This window comes from Chiloscyllium punctatum, chromosome 16, assembly GCF_047496795.1.
Source record: "Chiloscyllium punctatum isolate Juve2018m chromosome 16, sChiPun1.3, whole genome shotgun sequence".
NCBI classification, from domain to species: Eukaryota; Metazoa; Chordata; class Chondrichthyes; order Orectolobiformes; family Hemiscylliidae; genus Chiloscyllium; species Chiloscyllium punctatum.
In genome coordinates this window covers 27801002-27826445 of record NC_092754.1, presented here as the reverse complement: position 1 = coordinate 27826445, position 25444 = coordinate 27801002, and the positions used below count along the sequence as shown (strand labels likewise).

The 25444-nt window shown below is 39.7% G+C and overlaps 2 protein-coding genes across 9 annotated transcripts in view; one reads left to right on the top strand and one right to left on the bottom strand.

Moving 5' to 3' along the window:
- Positions 1-1574: 1574 nt before the first annotated feature.
- On the top strand, positions 1575-16439 carry sdhb (succinate dehydrogenase complex, subunit B, iron sulfur (Ip)). The gene is made up of 8 exons (XM_072586601.1): positions 1575-1839; positions 5672-5817; positions 6668-6753; positions 9259-9395; positions 10947-11063; positions 11555-11656; positions 13207-13329; positions 15105-16439. Exons 1-8 carry the CDS (start codon positions 1777-1779, stop codon positions 15180-15182), a joined length of 852 nt encoding a protein of 283 aa, XP_072442702.1. The 5' UTR covers positions 1575-1776; the 3' UTR covers positions 15183-16439.
- The window catches only part of atp13a2 (ATPase cation transporting 13A2), a 131346-nt gene continuing 121685 nt past the window's right edge, over positions 15784-25444 (bottom strand). For all 8 annotated transcript variants that reach the window (XM_072586592.1, XM_072586594.1, XM_072586593.1 and 5 more), the window contains exons 27-29: positions 24556-24701; positions 20789-20961; positions 15784-17665 (exon numbers count right to left, since the gene is read on the bottom strand). In XM_072586592.1, coding sequence (XP_072442693.1) covers positions 17495-17665; positions 20789-20961; positions 24556-24701 — 490 coding nt within the window. In that variant the 3' untranslated portion in view covers positions 15784-17494. The remainder of the gene's footprint in view (positions 17666-20788; positions 20962-24555; positions 24702-25444) is intronic.

Here is a 25444-nt window from a genome sequence, read left to right as displayed (position 1 = left end):
TTTAGAAATGTTAGACATCATGAGGGTAAGAAAGTTGGCATAAAGGCACTTTACCTGAATGCTAGTACCATTCATAACAAGGTTGATGAGTTAACAGCACAAATCATTGTGAATGAATATGATTTGGTAGCCATTACAGAGACATGGTTACAGGATGGTCATGACTGAAAAAAAAGTGTTCAAGTTCTATGCTCCTTTTAGGGTCTGTTTCAAAAGAAGAATAAAGCTGGACTTGTAAATAGTGTGCATATACCCTTAATGGTAAGGTCCTAGGGAGTGTTGCTGAACAAAGAGACCTTGGAGTGCAGGTTCATAGTTCCTTGAAAGTGGAGTCACAGGTAGATAGGATAGTGAAGAATGCTTTCCTTTATTGGTCAGAGTATTGAGTACAGGAATTGGGAGGTCATGTTGTGGCTGTACAGGACATTGGTTAGGCCACTGTCGGAATATTGCGTGCAATTCTGGTCTCCTTCCTATCGGAAAGATGTTGTGAAACTTGAAAGGGTTCAGAAAAGATTTACAAGGATGTTGCCAGGGTTGGAGCATTTGAGCTATAGGGAGAGGCTGAACAGGCTGGGGCTGTTTTCCCTGGAGTGTTGGAGGCTGAGGGGTGGCCTTATAGAGGTTTACAAAATTATGAGGGGCATGGATAGGATAAATAGACAAAGTATTTTCCCTGGGATCAGGTAGTCCAGAACTAGAGGGCATCGATTTAGGGTGAGAGGGGAAAGTTATAAAAGAGACTTAAGGGGCAACCTTTTCACGAGAGGGTGGTACACGTATGGAATGAGCTGCCAGACGAAGTGGTAGAGGCTGGTACAATTGCAACATTTAAGAGGTATTTGGATGGGTATATGAATAGGAAGGGTTTGGAAGGATAAGGGCCAGGTGCTGGCAGGTGGGACTAGATTGGGTTGGGATATCTGGTCGGCATGGACAGGTTGGACCGAAGAGTCTGTTTCCATGCTGTACATCTCTATGACTCTATCTTATACCTGGTCTGGCCAGTGGGTTGGTAAATATTGTATTGTTTTTAAAGTTTTAATGTCATTTGAGTGTCATTTTGTGTAAAACAAAGATGAATAATAAAAGAATAGGATTAGGCATTCTAAACACAAATTACTGACCTGAAACATTGACCCCTTTTACCTTCTTTAAGTTTCGACCCTATTGGTCATCTGACCCAATGTTCTTAAATGGCTTGACTATGTTTTGTAATGCTGTAAATCACCTTGGAAGTTTCATTGTGTTAAAGATATACGTTATTTCTCCAACAGTGCTGACAGACTGGCTGAATATTTCTACCAATGTTTTGTTTATATCAGATTTCCAGCTTTTGCGCTGGGTCAAGGTTGATGATCCTGACAGATGACAATTAATACGGACGTGAATATATTCCAGTTTGCAAATCCGTAGATATATTTTTATTCGGTCTGTTCAGAGATGTTATTATACATCTTTGGAGGAGATGGAACTTAAACCCGAGTCTCCTGGCTCAGAGTTAGGGACATTACCACTTCGCTTCATTTCTCCTTACAAATGCAGATACCCATGTGGTCGCTGCCCCTTTAACAGTTACGAAACGAAGTGGACGGCGCAGAGTTTAAGCGTCATTCGGAGGATTTCTTTGATTGACGCTCGCCGGCCGCCTTATTTACCGAGAGTGTTACTTTCGCCCTACGGCTTATCTGCTTTCGCCCGGAGCCGGTTTCATTGCGTGGAGACATAGCGTCGGCCATAACGAGTCGCTTTCGGATCGGTGTATTCCCCGTGAAGATGGCGGCGATGTGCCTGAGGCGTAGCGGGGCCTGGGGTCAGTGGCGGGCTCTCCGTCTCCAGGTGAGGAAGGAGGGTGGCGGCGCGAGCGCTGTCCAGTGAGGGAATGACATTTGAACCTTGGTGTCGGGCGCTCGCGCCGTCCGCCCTGGGCCGGGGAGTGTGGCGGTTGGTGAGCTGGGGCGCGCGGCCGCTGTGTTAAGGTCATCGACGGTGACTTAGAGCCGCTGGCCAGCATCGATATCAGGGCAGCCCGGTCAAAGTTAGGGCAGCCGTGGCTGCGTCAGTCGTCCCTGAGCCATTAACTCTTGGGTTTAGGTCCCACTCCATGGTCTGAGTACTTGCAACCCAAGGCTGACTCTCCAGTGCAGTACTGAGGAAGTACTGCACGGTCACAAGTGCCATCTTTTTGATGATAAGATCCTAGCTACCTGTTCGAGGAGACGTGAAAGGTTCCATGGCACTACTCCATGGGTCCAGTCAATCTCTCTTTCTCACTTTTCGTCACAATAATCAAAATAAAGCCTAGTTATGGGAGACGTAGGAGTAGAATGAGTCCATTCCGCATATCGATTCTGCTCTGCCATTCGATCTTGGCTGGTATGTTTCACAACCTGCCTTCTCTCCTTAACCCTTAATCACCTTACCAATCAAGAACCTATCTATCTATGTCTTGAATACCCTCAATGACTTGTCCTCCAGTCCACTGCGACAATGACTTCCATAAATTAATCACCCTCTGGTTGAACAAATTCCTCCTCATCTCAATTCCACCCTTGGGTCGTACTCTCTCTCTGATTAATGGAAACATTTTCTCCATAACCACTTTATCCAAATCACTCAGTTTTCTGTAAGTTTCAATCAGATCACCCTGCTTCATCCTGCTAAACTTCGAGTACAGACCCAGCACCTTGTATGAGAAGCCCTTCATCACTGGATCATTCTTGTAAATCTGATTGGACTCCATCCAATGATTGCACAGCCTTCCTTAGAAAAATAGGCCCAAAGCTGCTCCGAATAGTCCAAATGCTGCATGACCAGAGCCTTCTACAGGCTCAGCAGTACATTTTTTTTTGTATTCTGTCACTTGTGAAATGAATACTAATATTGCATTTGCCTTTCTAACTGCTTGCTGAATCTGCATGTTAAGAGACTCCTGAACTAGGACTCTTAAGTTCCTTTGTGTCTCTGATTTCGGAAGCTTTTCCCCATTTCGAAAATAATCTGTGCCTTTATTCTTCCTGTCAAAGTCCATAACCTCACACTTTCACACATTTTGTATTTCATCTGCCACTTCTCTGACCACTCTCCTGCAGTCAAAGTGTGGCGCTGGAAAAGCACAGCAGTTCAGGCAGCATCCGAGGAGCAGGAGAATCGACTTTTCAGGCATAAGCCCTTCATCAGAAATGTGTTGCGTCCTTCTGCAGCCACCCCATTTCCTTAACATCGCTTGTCTTTCCACTATCTTTGTGTCATCTGCAAATTTAACAACAATGTCTTCCATTCCCTCATTCAGACTGTTAATGTATAGCATACTTTGTTTAGCTAAAACCTTATGGACAGACACACTCAATAAAACAGCAAAAATGATCAACTTGAAATATGGGGAAGTTTATTGAATTATCGCAATTCCTGAATAGTCAGTTGAGGATGTGAGTGATAAAGCTGTCTGCTAGTAAGTTTTATTTAAGGCAAAGTTACATTATTATTTAAGTGATGTTATGTTGTAAATAAAGAATAACAGTGGCGTGTATACCCCCTGCATGCAATTCTCTTACTTAGTGTGTGCTTTTACATAGATTTAGAAGAATGAGGGTGGATCTTATATAAACATTATGAAGGGAATAGATAAGATAAATGTAGAGAGGATGTTTTCACTGGCAGGTGGAGGGAGCAGGTATCAGACTGAATTGAGTAGGAACTTATTCATCCAGAGGGTTGTAAATCTAAGGAATTATTTGCCCAGTGAAGAAGCTGGCATTACTTCAGTAAACACATTTAAAGCTAAGATTTTTGTTTTGAACAATGAAGGAATTAAGGGTTGTAGTGAGAGGGCAGGTGAGTGGAGCTGAGTCTATGGAAAGATCAACCATGATCTTATTGAATGGTGGAGCAGGCTCGAAGGGCCAGATGGCCAACTCCTGCTCCTGGTTCTTATGGTCTTATCTCTTGATCAACTAGAATATTTGATCAACTGATGCCAGTTAATAAAAAGCTTGCTGAATAGCATTGTGGTCCCAACAAGCTCCCTGCAGAACTCCATTAGTCACCAGTTGACATTCTGAAAAAGACCACTTTATCTGAACTCTCTGTCTTCTGCCAGTCAGCCAGCCCTGTTTATGTTAGCACCTTGCCCCTAACACATGGACTCTTATCGTATTTAGCAGCCTTCTATACGGCACCTTATCAAAGGCTTCTGGAAATCTAAATAGATCCAATGGCTCTTTTGTCTAACTTGCTCATTACCTCCTCAAAGAATTTTAATAGATTTGTCGGGCATGACCTCCCCTTGACAATGCTATGCTGACTCAACCCCATTTTCCCATGCACTTCCAAGTACTCTGCAATGTCTCCTTTAAAATGGACTCTCAAATCTTACCAATGGCTGAGATCAGGCTAACCACCTGTGGTTTCCTGTTACTTGCCTCTCTTCTTAAAGAGGGGTAATACATTAGCCATTTTCCAGTCCTTTGGGACTCTCCCTAACTGCAGTGATACCTGAAAGATCTCCAGGATCCACTCCGCTACCTCCTTCAGAACTCTGGGCTGTAGTCCATCTGTTCAGGGTGATTTATCTACTTCAGACATTGCAGCTTCCCCAGCTCTTTTTGGTTGAAGAACTTAAGTGTAAGTTACAAGAGGCCACTGGGGTCTGTGCTACCTTCAGTAAGATCACTCCTTGGTGATGGCTACTACACTTACATCTACCCTGACTCTTGAAGTTTTGGTATGCCACTGGTTTCTTCCCTGGTCAAAACTGATGCAAAGTATTTATTAATTTCCTCCGCCATTTCTTTGTTCCCCATTACTACTGCAGCCTTGTTTTCCAGCTCTCCAGTTTCCACTCTTGTCTCTCTTACATCTTAGTTTTTTTTAACATACCTAACACAAAAAAGGGACTTGATGGTGTATATGTTGGGAGGATATTTCCCCTCGTGAGCTAGCTAGAACTGAGATTGACAATCTCCAGAGTAAGAAATTGGCCGTTTAGGACAGATTTAGAACAAATTATTCACTCCTGGAATTATTATTTTTAACTCTATACTGCAAAGACCTGTGGATGCTCAGTCACTGTATTCAAGACAGACTGATTCATTTTTGGGTATTCTGGGACAGGGATAGATAATCTGGAGAGTGGTGCAAATGATCTTACTGAAGGTAGCACAGAGCCCAGTGGCCTCTTGTAACTTACACTTAAGTTCTTCAACCAAAAACAATCCTTTACAAACAATACCTGTGCATCTGTCCTTGTCTGGCTCCTTGGGCTGAATAGAAAGTGTAACAGACTTGCAGATTACTTTACTTTTGTAATCTTGGGGCCACTATAGTTACTCTAAGCTATCGGATATACCATGTACTCAAAGTACATGCTACCCATAATAATGATGGGGTTTAAAAAGCAACATCAATAAAATTCATTACTCTTACATAAAAATGTAGTAGTCTGATACACAAACCACCAGAGATGGGGAGGATTTAATCAACTAGAATAATTTTTGTAGTCCTTGTTCCTGAGATACTAGCCATTGTTGTATATGGATTACCCATCTAGACACATCCTTTTGGATGCTTTTTTTTGTGAACTTTGACTTGGTGTACAAGATGAATTTAGCTGGTTGCGTATTGTTTGAAATCTGATTCATGGATTGATCATTGGCTTTATGTTCCCTTGCAGTGCTCGCGCAGTTCACAGACAGCGGCGGCTACTGCACCTGCAGCACAAGTAGCATCTCGAATTAAAAAGTTTGCAATTTATAGATGGAATCCAGATAAGCCTGGTGACAAGCCTCGAATGCAAACCTATGAAATTGATCTAAATGCGTAAGTGCTTTAGGGGGAAATTCGTTTGATTGCACTGGACAGACTTTTATTGATTTATGTTTTATAACATTGTGTGCCCTTTTTATTATCGTATTAATTTCAATAGAGGGATTTTGATTGTCTTCCAGCATGGTTTAAAGTGATGAAATGCAGTGATGAAATTGGAAAAGACTTGCTGTCTTGCCAGGCCGACGCTTCAGTAGTCCATATGCAAACTTTCCCAAGTGCACTTAATCTTGGGAGTAAGATGAATGACCAGAGCAAAAACTATTGAGAAATCTCCAAACTGTCTGGATCACCTGTGCCATTGAGAACATTCTGAGAAATGGGTCTAACATTGCAGCCTGTGTTCATTTCCTGATTACTTGTATTCTGTAATCTTGATCCTGTTCCAGCAACAAAGGAGTAGGTGTCTTCCTTGTAGTCATTATCTTTAACTTCTGTGTTTACCTAAGATGGAACAGGCATTTTCTGGAAATGTTTCCAATGTTTGAAACTTTCTCCAGTTCTACAGCCCTCAACCTCTGGCTTTGTACACCTTCTACTTCCTTCACCAAACAACTGTTGAACATGTTTCTGGTCTTTTGAGGTGTAAGTTTTCAAATTCCCCATCTCCAACATTGTTGATTATCCACCTCTTGCTCTTTATTTAAGATGGACTTATAATTTGGCTCTTTGAAGCATTGATGTTTTCCTAATGTTTTCTTTGACTCAGACTTTGCTTTGGTCTATTTAAGCTCCTGTAAAATGGCTTGGGACTTTTTAACTACATGAAAGATCACTTACAAAAGCAAATTGTTTGAGAGAATTGAAACTGATATTTCAACCTGTTGTGATACTACATATGTAGATGTGGTCCGATGGTACTAGATGCTCTTATCAAGATCAAGAATGAAATGGACTCCACACTGACCTTCCGAAGATCTTGCAGAGAAGGTGAGTGTGTATTGCATATCAGTGATGTGGTGACAGTGACAGATCAATATCTTCGTTTCAGATGGAATCACTATGGTTTTACATATGTGGATAGAAATCAGGCCTTAGGTAAAGTAAGAGTGTATACATCTAGATGTTTGTTAATGCCATTCTTAAAATAGCCATCACTATAATTAATTGTGGATAGGTGTGGAGAGTGACAAAGCATTTTCCATTATCTACTTGTAAATCTCAAGACATTTGCAATGCCACTCTAGTGTCATTAGCTGTTTCAGTGTTCCTTTTGAAAGTTGTGCTTTCTTCTTGAAAGTATCCAAGCATGAGTTGGTACTTATGACTAATTTTACTATCACTGCCTATTGTCTCAGGACATGGCTGCATCTGTAAGGCCTGCATGTCCAATGAGTCTTCAACCAAGAACTTATTTTGTAGTTTCTTCATTATTAGCCTCTGATTGGGATCACAATCACTGGTTGTGTGACAGAGGGATCTGACCACTTGCAGAATTTGTAAGTAGAGAATTTACAGCAAACACTTAGATTACAATTTTTCAGAAATTCTGTTTGTACTATCATGTAAAAAGATTATGACAGTTAAAATCAGAACCAGGCAGCATCTGAGGAGCAGGAAAATTAATGTTTTCGGCCAGAGCCCTTTATCAGGATTCCTGATTAAGGGCTTTAGCTCAAAACTTCTATTTCCCTGTTCCTTGGATGCTGCCTGACCTGCTCAGCTTTCCAGTAACACGCTCTCACCTCTGATCTCCAGCATCTGTAGACCTCGCTATCTCCTAAAATCAGATCCAGCTTATTGTCAAGTGGATTTAATGATGTCTATGTAGTGAAAAATGAAGGGTCATAGATCAGAGAAACTAAGGCAGCAATATTTATGGGAAATGAGTGGTAATACCTGTCAAATGCTGGGAAAGTGGGAAAATCTAGGATTGAGGAGAATCTTCTAAATTTAATACTTTTTGTTCTAATTCTCATTTTGGCAGCTGGACAAATTGGATGATGTGTGTGTGAAATGCAACATTTTAAAATAACTATCATGTTCTACTTAGGACAATTGTAAATCTATGGGATATCTTTGGAAGATGGGAGATGGGTAGATTCTGAATAGAGATTGTATCATGGGGAAAGGGGTAAGTGAATTACACCAGGTTCGTTTGAACTGGATAAGCACTTGCTTACTGGATTGGCAATTCTTGCCTCCCTTAAACCAGTCCATGGAAACCAGTGTTGGAGATGTTGTATCTAAATCACTACAAAATATGATTCATAATAATAGTGAGGCTGTGAGATTGATTTTCAGTATACTTGATGTGGAATATTCATTTGGTCCCAAAATACGTGATTAAACTAAAGTAGGCACATAGCTGTCTGATTTCCTCATTTGAGCCCTACTGTTTGTCTTGACCAGGACAGGGTGTTAAAATTCCTTCCATTAGTTTCTGCTGTAGAAATCTGAGGTGAATTTAGAGTCATAGAGATGTACAGCATGGAACCCTACCCTTCGGTCCAACCCGTCCATGCCGACCAGATATCCCAACCCAATCTAGTCCCACCTGCCAGTGCCTGGTCCATATCCCTCCAAACCCTTCCTATTCATATACCCATCCAAATGCCTTTTAAATGCTGCAATTGTACCAGCCTCTACCACATCCTCAAGCAGCTCATTCCATACGCTTATCACCCTCTGCGTGAAAAAGTTGTCCCTTAGGTCTCTTTTATATCTTTTCCCCTCTCACCCTAAACCAATGCCCTCTAGTTCTGGACTGCCTGACCCCAGGGAAAAGACTTTTGTCTATTTATCCTATCCATGCCCCTCATAATTTTGTAAACCTCTATAAGGTCACCCCTCAGCCTCCGACGCTCCAGGGAAAACAGCCCCAGCCTGTTCAGCCTCTTCCCCGTAGCTCACATCCTCCAACCCTGGCAACATCCTTGTAAATCTTTTCTGAACCCTTTCAAGTTTCACAACATCTTTCCGATAAGAAGGAGACCAGAATTGCATGCAATATTCCAACAGCTGCCTAACCAATGTCCTGTACAGCTGCAACACGACCTCCCAACTCCTGTACTCCATACTCTGACCAATAAAGGAAAGCATACCAAACGCCTTCTTCACTATCCTATCTACCTGCGACTCCACTTTCAAGGAGCTATGAACCTGCACTCCAAGGTCTTTGTTCAGCAACACTCCTTAGGACCTTGCCATTAAGTATATAAGTCCGGCTAAGATTTGCTTTCCCAAAATGCAGCACCTCGCATTTATTGGAATTAAATTCCATCTGCGACTTCTCAGCATTATTGTAATCTATTTTGCCATTTTCAGTTTCATAGTTTGATTTTCTTGAATGCAAATGCTGATAAACTCTCTCTTTTTGGGGTAATTAGATTGACTGCCTTGTACATTTAGTTTAAACTAAATACTGTGCAGATTAGGAGCTTTGGTGAAAATAATCAAAAAAATGATCAATTCTACATAAATTTCTGTTCTCAGGAATATGTGGTTCCTGTGCCATGAACATCAATGGTAGCAATACGTTGGCCTGCACCTGCAAAATCGATAGCAATCTTGGCAAAGTGACAAAGATCTACCCGCTACCTCACATGTACGTGGTGAAGGATCTTGTTCCAGTGAGTTCCCTCTCTTCCCTTTTCTTTTTGTTTATTGTCTGTTTCTATGCAGGCTGCATTTCTGTTTTATTAGTAACCATGCAGGTTACAATTAGGAGCCCACTGTTTGCCTTCCACAGCGCCTGCAGCTTGCATTCAGTGATGTGTACAAGGACACGCAAATATCATTGCACTTCCCCCTTTCCCAATCGATCGCCATTCAGATTATAATCTGCCTGCTAGCTTTTGCTACCAAAGTGGATCGCCTCTTGTTATCCACACTGCATCTGCTGTCTATTTACCCACTTATCATATCACACCAAAGTTTCACTGCATACCCACCTACCCAAATTTGTCACTTGCAGTCTGAGATATGTTTCCTCATCTAAATTATTAAAATATATTGTGGATACCTGGGATCCTAGCACTGCTCACTTGAAAAAATACCTTTTTATTCCTAATGTTTCCTGTCAGCCAACCAGTTTTCAATCCATTTCAGTACATGATCTCCAATCCTGTCTGCTTTAATTAGACAGGCTAATCTCTTATGTGGGACCTTTATCAAATACCTTGTGAAAGCCTAAGTATACCACATCTACAAAATCCCCCTTAACAACTCAATTAGTTACATTCTCACATTCCAGCAGATGTATAAAGCCCGACTTCCCCTTTGTAAAAATCATGCTCTGTCTTATATTGTCACTATCTTCCAAGTATTTTGCTTTGCATTTCTTATAATAGACTCTAGCATTTTTCCCATACCAATGTCAAGTTAACTGGTCTATAATTCTTGTTCTCTTTGAATTCCTTCTTAAATAGTGTGGTTACATTAACTATCTTCCAAGCCATAGGAACTGTTAGAGTCTATAGAAGTTTGGAAGAGAACAATCTCCTATGTACTCTGCCTTTTAGTCCCAGTAGTTTCCTCAATGCCATTTCCCTAGTAACTTTTTTCAATTTCTCCTTCCCATTAGACTTTGCATCCTTCCATATTCTTGATGCTATTTTTGTCCTCCTTTGTGAAGACAGCACTGACACATGCCATCTTTGTTCCCCAATATACATAGGAATAGGAGTAGGCCATTCAGCCCTCAGTCTAGTTCTGACATTCAGTAAGATCTTGGTTGATCTGTAGCCTAACTCCATCTGTGGCCTATGTCCCTGAATACCTTTGCAAACATTAAAAAAAACTTAGATTTAAAATTATAAATTCCTCTTCTGACAGCTGGGGACTGATTTGTCTTTACTAATCTTTTTCACTTCACATACTAGTAGAAGCTTTTACTACTGCAAGCTGACTCTCTACTCTATTTTCCCCTCTTAGTCAATCTGTTTGTCTTCCTTTGCTGGAATCTAAACTGTTCCCAATTTTCAGGTCTGCGGCTTTTTGTTTTTTAACCAATTTGTATGCCTCTTCTATGGATTTCATACTACCCCTTACTTCCCTTGATAGCCATAGTTTGACCACATTTCCTGCTTGTTTTTATGCAGACAGGGATGAATAACTAATCATAATTTGTCTGTGGTCTTTAAATGTTTGATTGGCTTTGACTATCTTACTTTTTACTGCAGGACCTGAGTAACTTCTACGCTCAGTATAAGTTAATTGAACCATACCTGAAGAGAAAGGATGAATCTCAAGGAGGCAAGGAGCAGTACCTGCAATCAATTGAGGACAGACAGAAACTGGTGAGGCTTGAGATGATTTTACATAAAGCAGTCTGTACAGCATTCTTCCAGAAAGTCGTAAGCTTAAACTGAGAACAGGGAATTTACCTTTCCTAATGGCCAATAAAATTGGCATTAATAGCAATATAGACTGTGAAAAGTTTTACTCTATATTTGGTATTTTTAAGCATGTGTATGAACACCAATTATAACCTTCAAATAACATGTTAGTAAAACACTCCCATATTAATCTAACAGCATTAAGTTAATTAAATGGTCTTCAGTTTAACCGAGCTTAGTTTTTGACCTGTAATTTAGGAACATATTTGTATGTTGCAGGTATTTTATGAATTTGCCCATGCTCCAATAAAGGCTGCATTACATTAAATGAGCTGCACTAAAATCCATGAATCTTTACTTATTTTTGCATTTTTGATACACAAGAGACAGATATGCAGGAGAGTTTTGTTTGCTGGTATTGAATGAAATCTGCTTGATTTTTGTTTTGTCAGGATGGTCTTTATGAGTGCATCCTCTGTGCCTGTTGCAGTACCAGCTGCCCTAGTTACTGGTGGAATGGAGATAAATACTTGGGACCTGCTGTCCTGATGCAGGTAAATGCATTTTCTCCTTTTAGAATTTGTACACTGCACAGGAGTTTCAACCACTGGAGATTGGATGTGTCTGAAATCTAATCCTGCTGCCAGTGTCTTAAGTCCCATGCCAGCAGCAATCTTATTAACATTGACTGACTGGAAGCCAATGTCTCAATTTTAAAACACTCATTCCTGTGGCCTTGCCCTTCCCCTTCCCCTGCCATATCTCAATCTTTGCTAGCCTCTCTTGGTTCTCATATCTGTGCTTCTTAAATGTGCTGATAATAGGTCTTTAGCTGCCAGGCTCTGTAATGTGCTTACTCCATACCTTTCTTCCTTGAAGACACATTAAAATCTTTCTTCAACCAAGGTTTTAGTAAGCTGATATTTCTGTATGTGGCTTAATGTCATTGTTTAGCACTGCTTTTATGAAGTGCCTTGCAACATTCTACTAAGTCATTTCTGCTGCACAGACCTCAAGGGGAAATGTAATAAAACCCTTAAATTCATAGTACCTCTGTACTATGAATTTAAGGGTTTTATTAAACTTCCCTTTTCTGATCATTCAGCCCCTTGCGTCTGCTTGGTTAATCCCACTGGCTCAAAGCCCCGTTTCAAATAGTTTTCATGATCTGTTAAAGTGAAATGTCTGTTTCAAGCACAGTTAATCCTGTTACCAGTACTTCAGGTGCAGGAGTGGAACTCTGCCACAAAATTCTTCAAAGGTTTTTAAATCCAGCATGTTAGAAGATACAGTCAGCATAAAACTGGAGGATGGTGGAAGAGCGAGACTTGCAGCTGCTTTTTGTTCTACAAGTTGGAGGTCTATGGATGGAGAGAGAGAACAGCTGAACATGAATGAATTCAAGGATGAACACTATTCTGGCAAAAGGGGTTTATTAGGAAAATAAATTTATGTAACATGCTGAAATTGTTTGGCAAATTAAGAAAATATTCAGTAATGTAAATATTTGAAAAGATGTAGCAATAATTTGGTACTTAAAATATTTAACATAGGACCAGCCAGTTCAAAGTTTGCAAGTGCTGTCTGTTAACATAAGCATATCTGATTGGTGCAACTCACAAATAAGTCAAGTTGTTGAAGGAAGAATATGCTTTTATATAATTGTCTATCCACCTAAAGAAATCAGAACAGGAAGATAAGGCTTCAATTACAAATGATAAATAAACACCTGTGGTTTAATGGAGTAATTAAGTTCTGAAATGTCGTCTTTAACACCTACCCTTCTGAACTGAATAATACTTTTTCAGTTGATTACTTTGTTAAATTATGGGACTGGTGAACTTTGGATCTAATCAGCCCTCAAATATTAACTTTTAAATGAAGTAATGAGCTTGGTTGTATATCTACTTGTAGAGTTCACTGGACACTTGCCAAGCTTAGGCAGACTCCATCTTTGATATTTATGAATACTTCTGCATGTTTTAAGTACAGTTTGCCTAATGAATTGGTAGAGATTGTTTTACTTCTAGATTAAGGTACTTAATTCTGTAAATATTTGAATCAAATCTACATTCAATTAGGTTCATCTTCCTCAAATTTACAGGCATATCGTTGGATGATTGACTCCAGAGATGAGTTCACAGAAGAGCGGTTAGCTCAACTTCAGGATCCTTTCTCTCTCTATCGCTGCCATACCATTATGAATTGCACAAGGACCTGTCCAAAGGTAAGTGTTTTTACAGCTAGCAGAAGCCTGATACTTTGTAATGCCCAAATTTCATTGCAGGGGAGAGAACTTACAGGAACAATTATTCTTATTCATTTTTAGAATTAGCATCCTGGAAAATGTGCTGAACTGTAAAGTAACTATTTGCATTTACACTTCACAATGTTATCAAAATAAATTGACACAAGTTTATGCAGTAAATTAAATGTAAGTGTTTAGAACATGGACAGATGAAGGTGGGGCTGCCAGATGTAGAGAGAAAACTAGGAAGAGGCTAGAATGGGAGTAGTTTCATCTTAAGGTCAGGGTTACTGGAATGACAGTGGTTCAAGGAGGAATTTGAAAAAGAGCATTTTTAGGAGAGGCAATTCTCTAGGCCTGGAATTCAGTATAGGTCAGCGAGAATGAGTGATTACAGGGGACAGCAAAACTTTGGATAAGCCCAACATTAAGAGCTTTGGGTTTTCCTAGAGATCACTGGTTACCTCTAAACGCAACTCATTCAACGCATGGATGAACTTTTCACTCCTCAGTCAGCAATCATTCACCAAGTAGTATGCTTTCTCTACCTAGGAAATTATTTCACTGGTCATGTGTTGTGGGTCCTTCCAAGGCGGAGCCAGATTCTACAGCCACATTGCAACTGGAAGTCTGTCAGGCATTTCCAGGAGTGAAAGCAGTCCCTGACCTTAACTGTTGGCAGTCCATTTCTCTGATCCCTTTTCTGTATTTCCTCTTGTCAATCGATAGGTGCTCTCAAATTGTTCCTTCTTACAGGGGTTTCCTCCAAACCAGTTCCTTCCAAATAGGGATCTCCCATTGATATGTTGACTCAGAGTCCAACCACTCCACACTCAAGTCCCAAGCCAAATTAGTCCCACCTACTAGCTCCTGGCCCATATCTCTCAACCTTTCCTATTTGCAAACTTATCAGTGTTGTAACTGTACCTGCATCCAAATCAGTGTACTCTTCTCATTTGAATCACCCCTTAAGTTGGATGAAGAAGCAGTGGAGTTGGTTTAGGATGATCATGACCTCTATTCGAGATATTAGCTGCTTCAAGCAATTGATGGAAGTATGCCTGTCCTCCCAGCTGATTGCTGTTTAAGATGTAATCTCTGCATTTACAGTATTATCAAAGGTCTTGAAGGGATGCAGTCCTCACTTTCTCCTAGTTGATTTTAACCTTGACCTGGTCACCTTGAGGTTAATTCTTTAGTATACTTCCACAAAGGCATCAAGTGAGGCTTGAAGACTTCAGAGAGCAGAGGTGACACTGTCATTTGCATACCAAAGTTCCACAAGCAAGGTCCATGTAGTTTCCTGTCCATACTACTGGAAAGCTCATTCTTGACAAGAAAAAAGAATGGTGGTAATTTAAGGTGAAGACAAGTACTAGTATAGCGAGGTAGGGAGGTCAGCTTGGAGATGGAGAAATTGAGTCAGAATACCTATTCAACCTTGACAATATTCAGAAATAGTGTTTGTGGTATCCTGAAGGAGAGAGCAAGCCTGCAGAGAAGAGTCTTTATTAGAAATTGATCTCTAATCTGAGACAGGAGATGATGAAGACGACAAGATCTGAAAATAATAAACACTAATTTTAAGGAAAAGTTATCTCTTGTGTTTCTGTTTAACTTTGAGGTCTCCAATTTATACAAAGCTTTAATTCCAATTTAATCTGTGGTTGCTAGTGCAAAACTACCTGTGCATATCTAACAAAAGTTGTTTCAGTGTTTACTTGAGTCAAGTGACTGGTTCTCTTGCTTTACAGGGTCTAAATCCAGGTCTAGCAATTGCTGAGATTAAGAAGATGATGGCAACATATAAAGCCAAGGCTGCAACTGCATAGTCAAACATAGATAAATTCAAATATTGTAAAAGTATTGTAAAACCGTGCAGTTTGTTCCAGGTATAGAATACAATAAATTTTTTTGCTGTGTAATTGACTTATTTTAAAAACTAGGAATAACTCTTCATTGAATGCAATTTGTGTACCTTAATGCTATTTCAATCAAGGAAAATATCCTACAGTACTTCACACTATTTAAAGAGAAAATAGATGTGCAACAAGTGTTATATTAGGGTGAGTGATCAAAGATTTATTATGTAAAGAAGGGAAGAATGAAGGCTAGATTGCTAGTTGAAATTTAGTTGAGGTAAGGCTAAAACCAAATTTGCAGGGTGGCACGTTTGCTCAGTGGTTAGCACTGCTGCCTCACAGCACCAAGGTCCTAGGTTTGATTCCAGCCTTGGGTGACCGTCTATGTGGAGTTTGCACATTCTCCCAGTCTCTTTGCAGGGTCGGTATGGACTGGTTGGGCCGAAGGGCCTGGTTCAGTACTGTAGGGAATCTAATCTAAATGGTCATGTTAACAAAGATGTGATATAAGAAACGTAATTGGAAGTGGCCAGATACTATATACCAGGAAGAGGATTTTCAATGACATGGATGAGGCACAGAAATAAAATCTTTATATATAATCATGTACAGTTTGACAAAGCATTTACATGGTAAGCATGCTCTTGTAAAAGTAGCACAAAATGTAAGAGCACTTAAAAATCCTGTTAACTGTACATAATCTCCACCTTGTTTTAAAAAACTAATACAAAATAGTTTTTTGTACAAGTCAAAAAATATTCTATATGTATTCACTGGTCAAATGCAGCAAAGAGAGTGTGGATCAGGATTGTTCCCAAAGTGAAGTACTAAACCTGAAAGAGGGATACCATTTACACACACGCAGCCAAAGAAGATTAGACCTTGGCTGTTGCAAAGCCAGCCCCCAAGTAACAACTACATTGCATATTGACACTAGCCATATAATACCTCTGACAGGTAAAATATTCCAGCACAAATTCAATATCCGTGGAGTATGGTTCGCTTTTAAAGTGAAACATTGTTTTTGGAGATCATTAGTTTTCAGGTTTTCTTTTCTCTTGTACACCACTTAGTGCTGCCAATGGTGATGATCACTTTCCCATTGTGAATGTAACAGACTACAGTGAAAAATGAAGCTGGTGATGCTGCTCACTACGAAATGAACCACAATGTGCTTGAACATATTCCAGTCCATAACACTATGAATAAAGTTAAAACAAATTACAACTTGTTTTCTGGAGCAATTATTACATTTTTGTTGGTCATCTTTGCTATGGTGTTTTGCAAAAAGCATCATTTTAAATCCAGAATTAGAGATCCATTTTTTAAAAATTGGGTATTTCTGTTCAAACCTAATTAAACTACTATGATATAAATGGGAGCACTTAATTTACATCACAATCAAAGGTTTTAAAACATAATGAGTTCATCTATTTTACAGTTGAATTCATTTAGCAAGAACCTAAGTGTCTCTACAGTCAGCATACATTATTCACCTAAAAGCTCAAAAAATAAATAATTACTTGGCCCAGGTTTAATCTTTGGTCTGATGTTAGGAAACTAATCAGCCCTAACATCCTGGGCACAGGAAGTGGGTAAAATTAAGCATTCCAACTGCTTTAAGAATTTTTGGGTGATGGTCGGATCAAGAGAAGAAACATACTCTGATGAGACTTTACTTGCAAGATGAAAGGAGAGGAAATATAGATTGGAGAAATTTTTTTAAAAGCTTGGAAAACACTCAAAGATTAACTTCAATCATTCATCCACACGTTTATGAAGCAATACCCAGATGGATGAGGTTAACCCATCTGGAATTACAATACAAATTTCCAACCAGGTCTTCAGACATTTACCTCCCCATCCATACACTACATGTTGGATCCCAAGCTGTATTTTCCCCGCCACTTTTTTGGTTAAAAATATTTTTTAAAGCATAACATATAAATAAATAATGCAATAATTTACTAGAGGCAATTTTAAGAACTGTTTCCCACAATCTGGGGAAACTAGATGCTTAAAAAAAAGTCTTTGAGTGTTAAAAAACAGCTGACTTTTCCTGGAGTTGGTACAGTTCCCTATGTCATATAGGGGAGATGGTATTCAAAGGGGAAATTCTGGCTTGGTCCATTCAAAATCTACCATACATTTTTCCTCCCAGGGAATATGGAAAAGGCTATAAATTTCAGATTTGTTTCCAGATGCATAAATTCATAGCTTTAGTGATTTCTTTTTCTGTTAAAAACTGGTCCTTTTCCCTTTGTCTGCTTCTGTAGAATGTGTTATTTAAAGTATTCAACTCTTCCTGATTCAGCATATATAACTTCATTGAGAGGAGGCCATGCAGAATTTTGGCAAAGTTCTTTCTCAAGTCTCTTGTATAGTTTTCTGGAGTATCTTTTCTTGCACAACGGCCGTAAGCACTGGTTTAGTAAACCGCTGTCTATAACTCTCTGAAATAAGAAGAATATTGTTAAATGCTGTTAATTGTTGATTAAATTCACAAACTGATCCGTAGTCAAGATTGTTGTTTAGCTTTGGTTTCTGAGCTGCATCAGTCCACTAAATAAATCCGAAGGGCATCCTGTGGAATGTGTGGTGGCCAAACTAATAAATGCTGTGCCATAATACCAAAAGACACAGTTAATTTCATTCCCTGATTCTTTCCATTATTGCCTACCCCTAAGCACCCTAGAAAAAGTGGTGGTGGACTGCCTTCCTGAACTACTGCAATCATTGGAGTATAGGGACACTTTTAATTTTTGGGAAGGGAGTTCTAGCATTTTGACATATTGACAACTAAAGAAAAACAATTTAGTTCAATATAAAGAATAATGACAGACTTCAAGGTAATTTGCAGGTGGTAATATTCTCTTGCATCTGCAGCTTCCGTCCTTCTAGGTAGCACAGATCATAGGTGTGGAATGTGCTATCCAAGGAGTCTTATGTTGTAGTGCATCTTGTACACACTGCTACCACTGCATTGCAGTGAAGGGAATTAATGAAGGAAAAAACTTGTGACTTTTTAAAACAAATATTCACCATTATTTACAAGTGGATGTGGCAGGACTGCAAGCTTAGATCCAATCCATTGTTTGTGGGGTCACTTAGCTCTTTCACCTATTGCTTTGGAGATGGGGATCACATGTAGGGTGTCAACGTTTGCGGAAGACACTAAGATGAGTGGTAGGGCAAAGTGTACAGAGGACTGTGAAACTTTGCAGAGGAACATAAATACCTTAAGTGAGTGGGCAAAGGTCTGGTAGATGGAATACAATATTAATAAATGCTAATTCATCCATTTTGGCAGGAATAACAGTGAAAAGGACCATCATTTAAATGGTAAAAAAATTGCAGCATGCTCTATACAGAGGGACCTGGGTATCCTTGTGCATGAATCACAAAGTTGGTCCGCAGGTGCAACAGGTAATTAAAACGGCAAGTGGAATTTTGTCCTTCATTGCTAAAGAGATTTAGTTTAAAAGCAGGCATGTTATGTTGCAGCTGTATATGGTGCTGGTGAGGCCACACCTGGAGTATGCGTGCAATTTTGGTCTCCTTACTTGAGAAAGGGTGTACTGCCACTGGAGGGGATGCAGAGGATGTTCACTAGGTTGATTCCAGAGTTGAGGGAGTTGGCTTAGGAGGAGACACTGAGTAGACTGGGATAATATTCATTGGAATTTAGAAGAATGAGGGATATCTTCTAGAAACATAAATTATGAAGGGAATAGTTAAGATAGAAGTAGTGAGGATGTTTCCACTGGCGGGTGAAACTAGGACAAGAGAGGGCATAGCCTGAAAATTGGAGAAAGCAGATTTAGGACTGATTTGAGAAGTAACTTCTTCACCCAGAGGGTTGTGAATCTGTGGAATTCCCTGCCCAGTGACATTGTTGAGGCTTCATCATTGAATGGTTTTAAAACTTTGATAGGTACTTTTTTGAACAGTAAAGGAATTAAGGTGATTGGGTGGGTAAGTGGACCTGAAACCACAAAAAGATCAGCCATGATCATATTGAATGGTGGAGCAGGCTCGAAGGGCCAGATAGCTACTCCGGCTCCTAGTTCTTCTGTTCTTCTACTGTTTGTGTTAGTCATGTGCTGTACCTTCATAGAGTTGACACTCATTTTTATGAATGCTTGTGGTGCCCCTTGCATGCCCTTCTGCACTCTTCATTGAGCCAGAGTTGATTTCCCAGCTTTACGTTAATGTTAGACTCAGGAATATGCTGGGTGATTAGGTGACAAATTGTCAAATATAATTATATTTTTGGTCTACAGAGCTCGTGGATGCCCAGTTATGAGTTGCCAGGTCTGCACCATTTAGCATGCTAACAGTCTCACACAACCAGATGATACTAAGGGACAAGAGTGAATTGTGAGGATGACCCAAGTGAATTAGAGGGACATTGATAAATTGGCCAAATAGGCAAACACCTGACAAATTAGTATCAATGCAGCGAAATGAGAGGTAATGTATTTTAGAAGAAGAAACATGGAGAAACAATACAAACTCAATGGCATAACTTTGAAGAAAGTATAGGAGCAGACGGGTCTTGGGGTTCAAGTACGTAATTCTCTAAAGATGGTCAGGCAAGTTGAAACAGTTAAGGCGGCTTATAGAATCCTTGGGTTTATAAATAAAGGCTTGGAATATATAAGCAAGGAAGTATGCTACACTTCTACAAATCATTGGTCAGACCTCATTTGGAATCCTGTGTTCAACTTTGGGCATCTTATTTAAGAAAGAACCTTAAAAACCTCTGGAGAAGGTGCAAAGGAGTTTTATTGGAATGATATCAGGAATGAGGGATTTTAGATACAGGTCGATTTACTAAAATGTGATAATTGTGTTCTTCTTTAACATTGTACTATTGAAGATCGTGCTATGGAAAACTCACTATACCCATTCAGCAGAAATTTCGCCTCATGCGAACAACATCCACGAATCAATTACGTTATAGTCAATTCACACTGATTAAGCACACGTTATAGAAGAACTACCTGTAGAATGAAAGGGCTTATTCTCCTTGGTGCATAGATGATGAGAGGTGACCCTGTACAGGTGATCAAAAATATGAATAATTTTGATAGAATATCTTTATGTACCCTATTTCCACTAGTTGGTATGTCAGTACCTAAGGAGTCACAATTTCAAGATTGGCAGCAAAAGATCTGGGAGTGAGATGAGGACAAACTTCATTACTCAAGATCTGTTAAGATTTGGAATGTGCTGCTTAGGAGACTGATGAAGGCAGATTCTATAGGAAAATTCAAAAGAGACCGGATGTACATTTGAAAGTGATTAATTTAGAGGGCTATGGAGATAGGACTAGAGAATGGGACAAGCTGGATAACTTTTTTGGGAGCCAGTACTGACATTGGGCCTAATGGCCTCCCGAGTACTGTAAAATTCAACATTTCTAATACGATGGAGGCATCTTCAGTATGAAAACACGACTTTGTCTCCACCATGACTGTGCAGTGGCCATTTCTACAACGTCTTCGTGGACAGAGGTGGTTAGTTGAGTAGCACAAGGTTTAAAATACTCTAGCTTTAGAGCCATTTCTTACCTCAAATAGAAGAGAAGTGACAAAGTGTAATGCTGCAAATCCCAGCAGCAAAAATTTAAATTTCACATCAGTGATGAGCATCAGCTGCAAAATCTGGCGGATGAATTGGAGTGGATAAAGTGTCAGAAACACCATCAGAGCATAGAGCAGAATCAAAGAAAGCAGGAACAACACTGAAAGAAAATTGTAGAGTGGTATCAGGCATTTCGGGCACACAATACAACTTGGATTTACAAATTACATAGTAAAACTTCTTAATGTGTATATAAATAATTTTTAAAACAAAACTTTACATTTAGTGAATTGATCTACACGGACACAGTATCAGGGAATTAATTTATTCTGAGATTAGACAGTGTTTTAATTCCTCTTGAAACAATGGTAACTAGCCATCCTTTTGAACTCTTGGTAAATCCACATTGCTGTTCCGAAGGGAGTTCAATGATTTTGACTCAGCAACAGCACAGCAGTTACTATGTGGTTTACATGACATGATACTCCCATTCATCTGCTGCCCTTGTTCCAGGTAATATAGGTCTTGAGTTTGGGAGATTAAATTGAAGGAGACTTGATGAGTTGCTGCAGTGCATCTTGTATATGGACCACATTGCAGCCACTGTGCATTGTAAAGATTCATTCCCACGACCAGAGTTAGATATGGTGCCCTTCAGCAGGCTGCTTTGTGTTGAATAGTGCGGAGTGTTATTGGAGCTTCTTATCACACTCCTGACTTAGCCCTTGTAGATGGTAGACAGGCTTTGGGGATGAGGTAGTGAGCTACTGCAGAATTCTGAGACAATGACCTGCTCTTATAGCCAAAGTACGTGTGTGACTGGTCCAGATAAGAGAACACATCCATTGTAATGCAGCTGGTTTAAGTAGAACACTTGGATTTAAATATCACATTGAGGCAGGCAATAAGAAAATACTAATGCCTGTAAAAATGGTACAGCAATTATCATAGGGGATTTTAATTTACATGGCGATTGGACAAACCAGGTTGGTCAGGGTAGCCTTGAAGAGGAGTTCATTGAATGTATCCACAATAGTTTTCTTGAACAGTATGTAATGGAACTGACAAGGGAGCAAGCTATCCTAGATCTAGCCTTTTGTAATAAGACAGAAATAAATCAATGATCTCGTAGTTAGGGATCCTCTTGGAAGGAGTGATCACAGCATAGTTGAATTTAAAGTAAAGATGGAAAGTGTGAAGATAAAATCCAATAATAGGGTCCTATGCTTAAACAAAGGAGACTACAATAGGATGAGGGAGGACTTGGCCAAAGTAGACTGAAAGCAAAGACTTTATGGTGGGACAGTTGACAAACACTGGAGCACTTTCAAAGCAGTTTTTCAAATGAAAAGCAAGGAATGTAGGAAAGGGGGCAATCTGCTGTAGATGTCTAAGGAAACAAAGGAGGCTATCAAATTGAAACAAAAGGCATACAAAGTGGCTAAAATAAGCATGCAATTAGAAGATTGGAAAAACTTAAAGGTTAACAGAAAGCCACGAAAAAGCTATAAAGAAAAGAAAGATAGATTATGACAGTAAACCAGCTCAGAATATAAAGACAGACAGGAAAAAGGTTTGTGTAAATATATAAAATGAAAAAAAGTGGCTAAGGTTAGCTTTGGTCATTTGCAGGATAAGAGGGATTCAGTAATGGGATATGAGGAAATGGCCAAGGCATTGAACAGGTATTGTGTGTCGGTCTTCACAGTGGAGGACACAAGTAAAATGCCAGTCATTGACAAGGAGATGAAGGTAGGTGAGGATCTGGTAACAATCATCATCATGAAAGAGGTAGTGTTGGGCAAGCTCATGAAGCTAAAGGTAGACAAATCTCCTGATGGAGTGGATCCCAGGGTACTAAAAGAGATAGTGGGAGAAATAGCAAATGCAATTTTCTAAAATTTGCTAGACTCTGGGGCAGTCCCAGCAGATTGGGAAACAGCAAATGTGACACCTCTGTTTTAAAAAAGGAGATAGTCAAAAGGTGAGGAATTATAGACCGGTTAGCTTAACCTCTGCAGTAGGGAAATGGTTGAAATCTAACATCAAGGAAGAAATAGCAAGACATCTAGATAGAAATTGTCTCATTGGGCAGACACAGCACAAAAGGCAAGTCATGCTTAACTAATCTACTGGAATTCTGTGAAGACGTTATAGCATGATGGACAATGGGGACCCAGTAGATGTGGTGTATCTAGATTTCCAAAAGGCATTCGACAAGGTGCCACACAAAAGGCTACTGCATAAGAAAAAGACGCATGGCAATACAGGTAATGCATCAGCATGGATGGAATATTGGTTCATTAACAGGAAGCAAAGAGTGAGGGTAAATGAGTGCTTTTCTGGTTGGTGATCAGTAACTAGTGATGTGCCTCAGGGATCAGTGTTCAGATTGCAATTATTCACAACGTACATAGATGATTTGGAGTTGGGGACCATGTGTGGTGTGCCAAAGTTTGCGGATGACACTAAGATGAGTGGCAGAGCAAAGTGTGCAGAGAGCTGCGAAACTTTGCAGAGGGACATAGATACTTTAAGTGAGTGGGCAAAGGTATGGCAGATGGAATACAATATTAATAAACATGAAGTCAACATTTTGGTAGGAATTACAGTAAAAAGGACTATTATTTGAATGGTAAAAAACTGCAGCAAGCTGCTAAGCAAAGGGACCTGGGGTGTTCTTGTGCATGAATCACAGGAGGTTGGTCTGCAGGTGCAACAAGTAATTAAGAAGGCAAATGGAATTTTGTCCTTCGTTGCTAAAGGGATTGAATTTAAAAGCAGGGAGGTTATACTGCAGCTGTATGGGGTGCTGGTGAGGCCACACCTGGAGTACTGCGTGCAGTTTTGGTCTCCTTACTTGAGAAAGGGTGTACTGGCACTGGATGGGGTACAGAGGATGTTCACAAAGTTGATTCTGGAATTGAGGGGGTTAGCTTAGGAGGAGACACTGAGTAAATTGGGATTATATTCTTTGGAACTTAGAAGAATGAGGGGGGATCTTATAGAAAGATATAAAATTATGAAGGGAATAGATTAGTTAGAAGTATGAGGATGTTTCCACTGACGGGTGAAATTAGGACAAGAGGACATAGCCTGAAAATTAGGGGGAGCAGAATTAGGACCGAATTGAGAAGGAACTGCTTCACCCAGAGGGTTGTGAATCTGTGGAATTGCATGCCCAGTGAAATCATTGAGGCTTCGTCATTGAATGTTTTTAAAGTTAAAATAGATACTTTTCTGAACAGTAAAGGAATTAAGCGTTATGGTGAGAGGGCAGGTAAGTGGAGCGGAGGCCACAAAAAGATCAGCCATGATCATATTGAATAGTGGAATGGGCTTGAAGGGCCAAGTGGCCTACTCCTGCTCCTAGTTCTTATGTTCTTATTTATGTGGGCATACCTCACCATTTTTCTATATTGTCAGCTGATGCTGGTGTACCAGCTGTATGAAAACAGCTTTTGCTAAAGTTTATTCCTCTTACAAATTCCTAAACATCAGATTGTCAGTCAGTGGCCAGGCATCAGGGAAAGTGGCAGCTTCAATCTGGTCTTGCACATTTTATGGCAGGAAGTGCTATCAGACAAGGGAACCAAACAATTACCTGGACTTTTACTCAATATTATGGTATATATGCAGATAATATTAAAACACCCAAGGTGTTGAATTTACAATGCTTTTAAAATCATAATTTTTACAACCCTATGGGATATAAACTATTTGTAGCTTCAACAGTAAGTAAAGAGGCAAGTACCATTAGAATAGAGAGGTTTGCGGAAGGGATGACCCTTTGAAAGTACTGTTGCCAGGATGAGGTACTGGAACCCAGACACACAGAATAAAGCAGTGTTTTCGTAGTTCGGGAGTTTGTTAGAAGTACTGCCATTTACAGGAACAAACCTTAAGAAACAAAAAAAACAAATCCATTAAACATCATTTGGACAAAGCAATTCAATCTGCTACACTGCAAGATCATTTCATAATAGCCTTAGTTGGAATTAGGAATGTGGACCCATAGATCTGACTCTACTTTCACCACTTATGCCAAGACAAGTAATAAACACAAATACCAGAAAACACAGGAATGCCAACAGCTGTTTTTAATAATGTGATTTTACCTCATCTCCAAATGCACTTGTGGATTCTAAATCGCCTCAAACAGAACTCATGCTTTTTTGACCACTGAATACTGACCAGCTAATCTTACACACAGATTCTAGAGTAACAGAAAAAGACCTTCAAGTCTGTACTGGTCAAAAACAAGCACCTAACTATTCTAATCCCATTCCCAGCATTTGGCCCAGTGCTTTGTCAATGCAAATGCACATCTAAACATTTAAGTAGAATTTTGAGGGTTTCTGCTTTTACTATCCTTGCAGACAATGAATTCTGAATTCCCACCACCTTCTGGATGAAAGAGATTTCCTTATATCCCCTCTAAACTTCCTGCTCCTTAACTTAAACCTATGCTGATCATTGATTCTTGCACCAAGAATAAAGTTACATCCTGTCTACCTTAACTATGCTCTTCATAATTTTATACATCTCAATCATGTCCCCTTTCAGTCTCCTCTGCTCCAAGTTAAACACTCCAGTCTATCCAATCTCTCTTCATAACTAAAACACATGTGAGTAAATCTCTT

Bases quoted from the DNA above. Each gene is read 5' to 3' on its own strand.
- sdhb (XM_072586601.1), top strand. From the start codon at position 1,777: ATGGCGGCGATGTGCCTGAGGCGTAGCGGGGCCTGGGGTCAGTGGCGG. The intron at 11,657-13,206 runs GTAAATGCATTT...TCAAATTTACAG, and splicing joins GACCTGCTGTCCTGATGCAG to GCATATCGTTGGATGATTGA. The intron at 13,330-15,104 runs GTAAGTGTTTTT...CTTGCTTTACAG, and splicing joins GCACAAGGACCTGTCCAAAG to GGTCTAAATCCAGGTCTAGC.